Source organism: Cyprinodon variegatus, unplaced genomic scaffold (assembly GCF_000732505.1).
Source record: "Cyprinodon variegatus isolate N-32 unplaced genomic scaffold, C_variegatus-1.0 Scaffold751, whole genome shotgun sequence".
NCBI classification, from domain to species: Eukaryota; Metazoa; Chordata; class Actinopteri; order Cyprinodontiformes; family Cyprinodontidae; genus Cyprinodon; species Cyprinodon variegatus.
The window spans coordinates 65819-76518 of record NW_015151204.1 but is presented as its reverse complement, the minus strand read 5'-3'; the positions used below and the strand labels follow the sequence as shown (position 1 = coordinate 76518).

General features: G+C 41.4%; 1 protein-coding gene across 16 annotated transcripts in view; it reads left to right on the top strand.

Moving 5' to 3' along the window:
* LOC107098150 (nuclear factor 1 X-type-like) overlaps nucleotides 1–10700 on the top strand; it is a 298579-nt gene that overhangs the window by 253581 nt on the left and 34298 nt on the right. For 14 of the 16 annotated variants that reach the window (XM_015395634.1, XM_015395636.1, XM_015395643.1 and 11 more), the window contains one exon: nucleotides 3161–3235. The exons of the other annotated variants lie outside the window; for them this stretch is intronic. In XM_015395634.1, the coding sequence (XP_015251120.1) occupies nucleotides 3161–3235 (75 nt within the window). The remainder of the gene's footprint in view (nucleotides 1–3160; nucleotides 3236–10700) is intronic. 16 annotated transcript variants of the gene reach the window in all.

The window sequence follows — 10700 nt, the reverse complement described above, 5'->3', positions numbered from 1 at the left end:
TATATTTTTAAGTAAGAGAGTCCACCTGAAAACTTCATCTGTGCAGTCAGTTCATTCAGATTAAATCTTTTCTTCAAATATTTCGCTGTCAGAGCCGCTCAGACCCCCGTACACCGGCGGTGCTCTGTCCTTAGGAATCCCTTTCAAGAGCAGCTTCTGGCCCGGTTGCCTCTTCACGGTTTGCCTCGACGGCATTAGACTATTTAAACATGCATAAAACAGTATATACACCCAAGATCAACAAAATAGAATAAGTGATAACTGAAAACCAAAAACTCAAATTCCCAAAAGAGGAAAACCATGAAACAGAGTCACAAGAAAGAAGGTGCTATCAGTAACCTTAGCAAATTTAAATACACCTGAGAGTTTTAGTGCTTCCTATTGAAAACAATTCCAGCTGCAGTTTTGGATTTTGACGCTGTTTGTTGGTTGATATTTTTATTTTTTCTTCCTGGAGGAAGAATATTTCTGATAAACCATTCAAATTTACAAATAACCATGACATTATTGTCCATATTAAGAGAATCTAAACCTCTGGTCTCTATGTTCTTACTTCTTGCAACTGGTTGTCAACATCTTATATCTTCCAGAAATGTCAAATGTTTCCTTATATCTGAAATAGTAGAAATGTAAATGTAAAATTATAGTAGAATTGTTTTCTTCTCCTGGTTTAGTTGAAGCAGAAGCCGCAGCTCACCTTCTGCCATCAAACATCTGTTTTAATACTTGTTGCTTTTATCTCCTGCTCTTCTTCGCTTTCCTTCCTCATCCTCCCCATTCCCAACATTTTAGTCCCCATTTCTACTCCACTAAAAACTTTTATCAAAGATGTTCCACCAAACAGAGGCAGAAGGACAATCTGTTGCCACAGTGAGGTTACAGATTTAGAGGCACTTAGCAAGATTCTTCTTATTTTATCTTATTGTTTAAAGAACCGGTTTTGAATTACATGTTCCGTTAAGATTGTCTCCAGTGTTTTAAACTGTGTTACCTTTATCAAGGCTTGGCTGTCTGCTTCAGTTTTCACGCCAAGCCTGTCTGTGTCTTTCACAAACACAGACAGGCTTGTAATAGAAGGGATGCAGACGCAGAAGAAGGATAATCTGTATCCTAAGATCCTAACCCATTCATTTAATCTCAGCCACGTTTCTTTCTTATTTTCAAATAGAGCAGTTCTCCTCAGCTCTGTCTCCTAACTCCCACTCACCGTCCCACGTGCCCTTCAGTCTCACTATTTTCATTCCTCTCAGTCGTCCAGCCATTTAAGCAACCCCCAGTATCTCTAACCCAGTGGTCTCACACTCTAATCCTCAAGGATTGCCCTAAAAACCCCATTCAAATGGTTAAACTAGCTCAGGAGCCTGAAGCCGAGCTATGCTAATGAGTTGGAGTCATTTATGATGAAGCAGAAAAGTTGTCAGGTTGATGGAAAAAAAATGGCCAGATGTTAGAAAATATGTTTCCGGGTCTCATGAAAACATTGACAGTTCTCAGGAAAAAGGTTTTCAAGTCTCAAAGAAATTGTTAAGTCTCAAGAAAAAAGTTGTCAGGTCTTAATAAATAATTTTTGGGTCTCAGGAAAATGTCAGGTCTCTGGAATTATGTTGTCATGTCTCAAGTAGGAATGAGTATTGGCAATGGTTTTGTGATACGATATGCATTGCGATACTTGGGTCAGGATACGATATTGTCACAAATTGCAATATCAAGATATAGGCTAATGTCAAAATTAAATGTAGAGATCAAAAATCAAGTGCTGTATATTCAGTAGAAGATATTTATCATTCAGTTATTTTGTTGTTTTGGTAGCCATGTTGTTTGGGGTTTGAGTCACTCAGCATCTGCTACTGGGATTGCCTCGACTACATGCAAAGCAAAAGGGCCCCAAGGCCCCATATACCGGAGTGGGGGTGCAGAAGTAGTGCATATTTCCCCATTGTTTTTGTATTTTTAAAAGAATCGATATTAGACACTTTAGTATCGGTATTATATTGGGAGGCAAAAAATCATGATATACTGTGTTGCAAAATCGATTTTTTTCCCCCCCAAACACCTAGTCTCAAGTAATAAGACGTTGGATCTCAGGAAAAAAATTTCAGTTCTCGAGAAAAAAAGGCTTTTAAGTCTCAGAGAAATTTGTAAATTTTCAAGAAAAAAGTTGTGAGGTCTCAGGAAACATTTGACATGTCTCAAGAAAAAAGTTGTGTGGTCTCAATAAATAAGCTTTAGGTCTCAGGAAAATGTCAGGTATCAGGAAATTGTTGTCATGTCTTAAATAATAAGATGTTGGGTCTCAGGAAAAAAAATGCAGGTCTCGAGAAAAAGATTTTCAGGTGTCAGAAAATATTGTCAATTTTCAGGAAAAAGATTGTTAGGTCAGAGGAAAATGTTAACTCTCAGGAAAACCACTGAAGAAAAGTTGGCAGGTCTCAATGAATAGTTTTTAAGTCTCGGAAAATATAGTCAAATATCAGGAAGAAGGCTGTCAGGTCTCAGGAAATATCTTGTAAGGTCTTAAGTAATAAAGTTAACTATCAGAAAAACCTTGTTATTTTTTGAGAAAAGGTTGTCAGGTCTCAATAAATAGGTTTTATGTCTCAGGAAATATGTTGTCAAATTTCAGGAAGAAGGTTTTTCAGGTCTCAGAAATATAATTTTAGGTCTGAAGAAAATGTTAAAACTGCCAGGTCTCAGGAAAATGTTGTCTCAAGAAAAAAAATTGCCATCTCTAGAGAAAATGTTGTCAAGTCTCTTGAAATAAGTTTCAGATCTTTGAAAAAAAAAAAAAGCTGTCAGGTTTTATGGAGAAATGTTCACGTATGGATTCAGGTGTGTTGAGGCCCAGAGGAATCTTTGAGGACTAGAGTGTGAGACCTTCAACCCTCCCTGCTTCTAACCGTCATGATGACTTTCTCTCATCGGATGTATTTGCAATGTGACTTCATTGGTGCAGTATTTGACTTCAGGGTTTGCTTAAGGAAACTCCCTCTTAAATGCTTCCCATTTGATAACTATTTTATAATATTGCTGCTCTCTGTGTTATTAAATACCCATATGATTTAACCCCAGTGCTCTGTTTCTCAATCTGTTTCTCTCTTTCCTCTGTCATTATCTCTCCTCCATTGTTAACTCTTCCCTTCTCCCCTGTTTGGCCTTTCAGTGCAGCACCATTTGGCCAGTGTGCAGGAGAGGAAGATTAAGCATGAGAGCGATGGAGTGCAGTTTCCTTACCATGGTTAGAACATTAAACATTCTACTGTGTACATGTATAAGTTGCTCTCCTTTCCGCTCACACCGCCCTCAGCTTGTGTGTGCATCTCTGTCTGTTCTGCCTTTCCTGTGGGCTCTCAGAGCTTCGTTTCCCGCTCCTCTTCCTCTCTCTTCCCGCTCCCTTCTTTTGTGTGTCCTGTTCTCTGGTTCTGTTGCTGCTGGGTGTGGGTTGTGTTTCTACCGGGTGTCTGCTGCTGTCCATCGTGGGTTCACCAAAGTCTTTTGGTAGCCCAGTAGCTCCATAACATCTCCATCTGTCCTCCTCCGTGTTGTGATCAGGGGGAAGGAATCAAATATGGAGCTGTTTGCATTTAAAAACATGGATCCAACCACATTTACATGTATGAATTCTCAAAAGCTCCTGCAACCTGGATTTTATTGGTATTTGTTTTATTATGTCCAAAAAAGATCTTCTATGTCAGCATTTTGCAACCACAACTCCAATGTGTTTGGGTGTAATTTTAGACAACGGACCCCCACAATGCTAGTTTGAAGTATTCCGTTTCTCTTTACTAACTTTCTAACAAAGCCTGAATGGAGAGCCAGAGGTGTAACCAGAAAATGTTAATGGTTAAGGGTTGCCTGGCAATTACCAATCTACACTGAGGGATGGCCGAAAGCGGATAGGCGCCAGAACCTCAGGGTCAATCTATGAACAACCACAACATCCATATTTTCTAAATAAAGACTAGCTACACTTTCCTACAGCCTTTGATAACAAATTAAAGCTGTAGTGGACAAAATTCTTTCAAGTTTGAGTTCTGGGGCGAACACCTTAATCATTGTCATTACTTGCATATTTTGTATGCAACCCTAGACAAGGCAGGTTCAGAGTCCAGAGTCTAATGGTTCCAGAAGCGTGCCAACGCAAGTACGCATAGATGCAGACGGGCAGGCTCAGTGGTTGACAGAACAGAGACAAGACGCTGTACCAGGATTTCAGCAGGACTTTAAACTGGTCTCCTCCTTGGAGCCAGGCTTACGGGAGGAAAACTGACCTTCTCCGCATTACGAGCCAAAACCCTGAGGGCTTCGCGGAGAAGGACCAGGACATGATCAAAAGACAAGACAGACACTAAAACCCTCTCACTCCACTGGCCGCCAGGAACCAGGACATGAACCTTAGAACTAACTAAAACTAACAGAACGGAACACAAAAATAAAGCAACAGACGCAGGTGGATAAGATGAGTGATAATTTGAAAACCAGGCAGAGTTAGGCAGGTGAGTGAAATGAACAATTAAGGTGAGCCATCAGGCCAGATCATATTTGTTCTGCATAAAATCAACATTTCAATCTTCTAATATCTTCGCTTAATTGATTACTTAATATTAAAGTAGTTATTTATCTCTGATTTCACTGAAGACTCCTAGATGACTTGCAAAGACATAATTTTCTCTTTACCCCATAGGAGAGAATCTAGTTCTAGTGGATCTTTAGTAGTATATTGATGTGCATAATTAACCACAGTGTTTTTGTTGTCAATTAACTGTTAATATATGAAAAATTAGAATGTTAAATAAGTTAGAACATTCCACTTACCAGATACCTAATTCCTGGCTGTGCAGTATCGGCCGATACCGATACCATCTGTTTGAGATAGATGTGTGTGGGTATATATGAAGAAGTGCCTACTAATTGGATGTAAAATAATTGTCATCATGGCTTTGTCAAGCTGCTGCCTACCTTTGTGAAGCAGGAAAAAGACTAAAACAAAGTGAATCCAGTAGAACTTTTTATTGCCTACCTGGAATGGGTAATAAATGAATGAACAAAATGGAATCGGTGCCCTATTTGTTGGTACTCGCCAATACCGATACCCCGCCCGATACTGGTATCGTTGCAATACTACCACAGGGGTGGCTGATGATTGGCTAAGGGTGGCCATGACCACCCCTGGCCCTCCATCTAGCTCCGCCCCCGTGAAGAGCATCTCTGAAGATCAAAGCCCTGCTATATAATTCCAGTTTGGATTCATGACAGCTCAATTGTTGCTGCTAAAGAAAAGACTGTTGCTCACTAATGCTCTCCAGCAAACCTCTGTGGCTTTCAGAGAACAGCTGGATTGATGCTGAGATTAAATCACACAGACACAATCCCTATTTAAAGCTCTCTGGATTATATTTAGGGGGGTTGAAGTAAATGGGGCTGAACAAAAATTGAAGTTTGTGGTTGTAACGTTGAAAAAAATGTAAAGAAAAAATAAAGATTAAGCAGCCTGAGATTCAGGATGGGAATGAAGTTCCAGCTGCTTGTTTAGGCAGAGCAGCTGAAGGCTGCAGCCACCTGCCGTCAGCCTGGCTCAGCTGCCTATGAAAGGCGCAGAAAGAAAACCAAAGCTCAGGTTCTCAGGTGTGTCATCAGAGCACAAGGATCCCTCAGACTCCTCCCGTTCACAAATGTCACACAGAAAAAAAAACGATATCAGAGCTCTTTAACTGATTTACATTCTCGCACATATAAACACACACGCTCCACCCCGTCTGGAGAGGAACAGCGTTCCGCTCCAGATGGCACCTCCATGTGTCTACAGCAAAGGGAGCTACTGGGTTACTGCAGACATCTGTTCTGGAGATGGTGGTGGGAATGTTGGGAGAGATGTGGAGAAAAAAAGGAGGAGAGGGGAGGAGGGAGAGGGGAAGGCCTCCCCCTTGCTCTGGAGGTGTAATCCTTACCTGAGTGAGGAGCTGTGAGGCCTTGCAGGTGATCATGTGATTCATCATGAAGTCTGCTGTGTCCCGATCAGCTGGGCTCCGCTTCTCCTCCCGCCTGCTCGCTCTAGCTGCTGCTCTGTGGTGCAAATAAAAGAAAGAAAGGAGCATTCAGGTGAAAAGGGAGCGGGCTCGGCTCTTATGCTTTTGTGAGCAATGTTTTCCTTTCCGATCCTGTGATGATTGTGACTCTCCTGCTGTCCTCAACACTCTCGGTTGTGCATGTCTGCTAACAATCAGCGAGGCCACAAGGAATGGCAGCCGTCCAACCTCCGCTGTCGTGTTATCATCCACCTGAAAGGCTACGCAACTTATTATTTTTATTTTTTTAATGAATCTGTGTCGCCGCTCGTGCGCTAGCCGACCACTTCACCGGGCTGTTTGTGTGGTCGCTGGCTTGTTAGCGTGGCAAGACTGCAGGGTCATGGGAGCAATTGGCTGCCAGGCTGCCTGCGCAGCGTGCCAGGAGCAGGACACAGAAATAATGAAGAACAAACAACTGTTTTGTATGTGTGCACAGACACTCCAACCAACACACTATAAGAGAGAGAGAGATCAGAGTAACTTCTGTTAGCTTTATTAGACAAAGCTTTCACTGGGCATCTGGGCCTCATTTGCTGTTCCTCGCTGATATACCACCAGATATTTCATCAACATAGAGACTAATTAGGAGATATCGCAGGGCCTAAAAACAGTATGTATAATTTAAAGCCATTTATGAATAATAGGCTGCTTTTAATTGGCGTTGATGTGTAGGAAGCTGAAAGCTATTGGCTGTCTTTGATTTTAGCCTCTTTCTTTAAAAAAGTTTCATTTTTATATGATTCTGTTTACTGATGGCTGTTTATAGAATAACTGTTGGGCATTTAGGATGTCTGTGGTTTGAGCTACATGAGACACTGTATGTTATATTCCCATGATGCAACACTGTAATCCTCACTCCTCCGGTTGGAGAAGAATGCATTTTTTTGTTTTTTTTTCCTGCGTCTCAAATCCAAACCCAGACGGCCCTGATGGCATCACTTTTGCATCATCTGAGTTTGCATAGTTTAGCAAATGTCACCCTTGGGCCACAGAATACATCATAAGCAGAGGAGGACTTTTGCAATAAACTGTAACACAGATAGCCACAATTTTTGCAATTTTTTCAAGGGACAGATAAATACAGAACTGGATGAAAGTGTGTTTTGTTAAATTCAATTTAAAGGTGCATTTTTACCATGTGGCTTAAAGATCTCCGCACAGCCGCTTAGGAAGCAGTGAAATAGAAGGTCTGGAAGTGAAACTAAAATAAATCGTCCCCACTTCATTGAGAAATCAATGAGTAATCCCAACCAATCGCAAAAGACAGTCCGTTGTACCTGATTGGTTCCTGAGACGTCAATCACGGTCGTCTGCTTGTCCCACCCCCCCGTGCACGTACCCTGACACATTATCGAATTGACCCCCCAATGCTCGTGCAGGACGCCATGGCAAGAAGCGAGCTACTGTTATGCTAAGTTCACACCTATGGTGACAAGATTTGGGTTTCACACTTTTTTTTTTTTGGGGCCCCGGAGCTCACAGCTCGGTTCTGCTGCACTGTAGTCGACCAAAATCTGGGACGATTTAGAAATTCCCTCAGGACGTTTCTTTAGGTATAAAAAGAAGGACATGTCCGGAAAGAATAGGATGTCTGGTCACCCTATTCACGCCTAAAATAGCAAGACCAGCAAAAACTCATGTGCTGCTTCATTTTTGATGCTTGTACAAGTTAAGTTGTGACACGTGGCTGAAGCAGCTTTGGTTGCACATTGGAAAAAGTGGGTCTGATGCGCGTTGGGCGGAGCTGCCAGCTCCGTGCGACATGCCGCTTCAGCTGCTCAGACGCGCTGCAGACAGCATGCACTTTCATGTGTTTTTGATCCATCCCGGATCAGGTCAGAAGCCAAACCGGCTTCTGATTTAAAGTTCAGTCCGTTCAAGGAGAACACAGCTGAATCCAGACGGGAGGTTAGACCGCATTTGCGGCAGGCCACGCCCCCCAGAGTTCCTAGAGAGCGTGTGGATCAGACGCCAGCCGACGCCGAGCAGCAACCGAGTCCAAGGGGGAAATCCAAAGCCGGAGTCAGAAGACAGGTCCAGGTTCAGAAGCCGATGGAATCCAGGATCAGATCAGACAAAGAGAGCAGACAGGGGGAAGGCAAAACTCAAGATCCTCAGGGCAGAAACTGGTCATAATCAGACTAAAGAATGCTAGAATACGTCTCACTAAAACATTGAATAACCTGGTGCTGATGGGAGGCAAACACACAACATAAATAGCAGAGGAACCAGGTGGAAATGATCGGCGATAATCAGCCGCAGAACCAATTAGACAGAGGAGCAAGGAGCAAAGGAAAAAACCAAACCATCATAAGATCATCACAGAAAGAGTCTTTTTTCAATTAGAAAAAATATCTGTTTACCGTCACAATAACATTGTATACCTTTAGTTTACAAAAAAGGAAAGTAAGCTAAACAAACTTAAGTTCTTACATTGACCTACTGAGATTGAATTAACATTTATTCAGTGGAAGTATGTGGTGTAAATGGTCACAAAGTAGTGCAGAGTCCAATTATATATAGAATTGAACCCATCTAGTGTCCTTAAATGTCAGGTCTAGATTTATTTTTTTATGAAATAAAAAAAAGCTGTATAAATCTCCACGGCCCATAGAAATAATTTCTTCTTTTCAAACGGCCCGATAAAATGGACAGATTAAATAATGCAGATTTTAAGTCTAAACTTCTCTCAAAGTCATTTTCAAGTTCCAGTTCAAAACTTTGTTGTTCTGAAAATCTTTACCTGCAGCCTAAACCACATCTTTAATGTAAAAAAGTTTGACCTTTTGTACATTTTTGGATTAATAATTTCTCTAATTGAGTTTATCTTTCAGGAAATGCCACATTTTAAGGTCTGTGTTTCCCCAGCTAATAATTATTGGATTTCTAAATGAGTTAAGTTGTTCAATACCCAATAAATCACCATTAGTCTGATTATTTGTTTCAGCCCTACATATAGTTCTAGAGATATATATATATATACGTCATGGACTTTATTTATTAAACCACTGTTTTTCTAAAAAAAAATAAATAAAATAAAATGAATAAAATCTCTTACAACATAAAATTTTAGTGAGTTAAAAGGATAAATAGTTAGAGAACCATTTTCAACCCTTACAATGTCATGGACCGAGGACAGAGGGACCCAGTATTCAAGGAGAGAAAGTCAGTAGGAAAGTTCAAAAAGTTTATTAAAATAAAACAAAAACTGAAGTGGAGCTGAGGACACTGCAGGAGGGGGGCGGGGCACCGCCCAATCTCAGACACTCTAAGGGAGAAACACAGGTAAGTGACCATGATCATCTGACAAAGGATGATAATCTGAGTTGGCCACTTATCTGGTTTAACAGTCCAGTCCTAGAATGTCCCCAGTGCTGCAGTCCCAGAGGTTATGCTGGAAGCCGATCCTGGTGAGGGATCCAGAACAGACAGGAACAGAAACAGGAGGCAGGATCCAGACTTCCAGGCATCCACAGGCTCCCAGGAGAGTTCAGAGTCTGACTGGGACCAGAAGCATGACCAGGTGGTCACGCACAGGAGCAGACAGGATCAGGTGCAGACGGGCAGGCTCAGTGGAAGAGGGTAGCCGAGACAGGACGTAGGAACCAGAACTTGAAGCAGGACTTTAAACTGGTCTCCTTTTATCCGGCTTACTGGATAAAAACTGAACCTCCCCACATAATGAGCCAAAAACCCAGAGGACTCCGTGGGGGAGGAACAGTGGACGATCAGGAGACGAGACAAACACAAAAACCCTCTTTCCACTGGCAGCTAGGATCCAGGACATGAACCAAGAAAATAAACTGAACAGACAGACTAACAGAAAGACACGTAATGATCTGGCACTGAATGCTCAGGCTGAACTGAATATAAACCAGAGGAAACAGGTGAGAGGAATAAATTGTAATTGAGGGGGGGAAGGAAAAGGGCTGGTGAGAGGAATTACTAATTAGGGAGGAGCAAACAGGCCAGATCATGACATTACAAAAATGTTAGTAAACTTTTCATTCAAAGTTGTCAGGAAAACAAACACATTTTCAAATTCATAGTTTAGTTTAGTGGACGTTTGTCCAGCTTTTTAAACAGCATGTTCATTTGTATAGAACTAGCTTTTTGACATCCAAACAGAACCAAATACTCTTTCCACGCAGGAAGCAGAAAAAGGAAACCAAACAAAGCAGAAGGAGCCATAGTGGGTGTTGTAATTAAAGATGCACAGATCCAGTTTGTTCCCATCCCATATAGATACCTGGCTGAGCAAATCAGCCCATATCCAACATGATTCATGATTGAATGAATCAACCATACGTATCTTGCCATGTGAGGAAAGGCTTTAGCTCTGACATAAACAATGTTAAACAAATTGTCAAATTAACTTAGTAAATGTTTTTTGTATTATTTATTAATAAATAAGCAGTAATAGAAGGAAATAGCAGTTCCATGTAAAGTGCACAGGATTGGATCTCCAATATCAAATCACTGATGTCCAGTCTAGCTAATTAGTCAGTATTGGAGCCGATAACCGATCAAGATATCATAGTATCATAGCATCTCTTGTTGTAATACCTATGCCAGGCCACTGAGTGGCAGAGTAGCACTGGACCAGGGTTCCCGTGGGTCCTTAAAAAGTCTTAA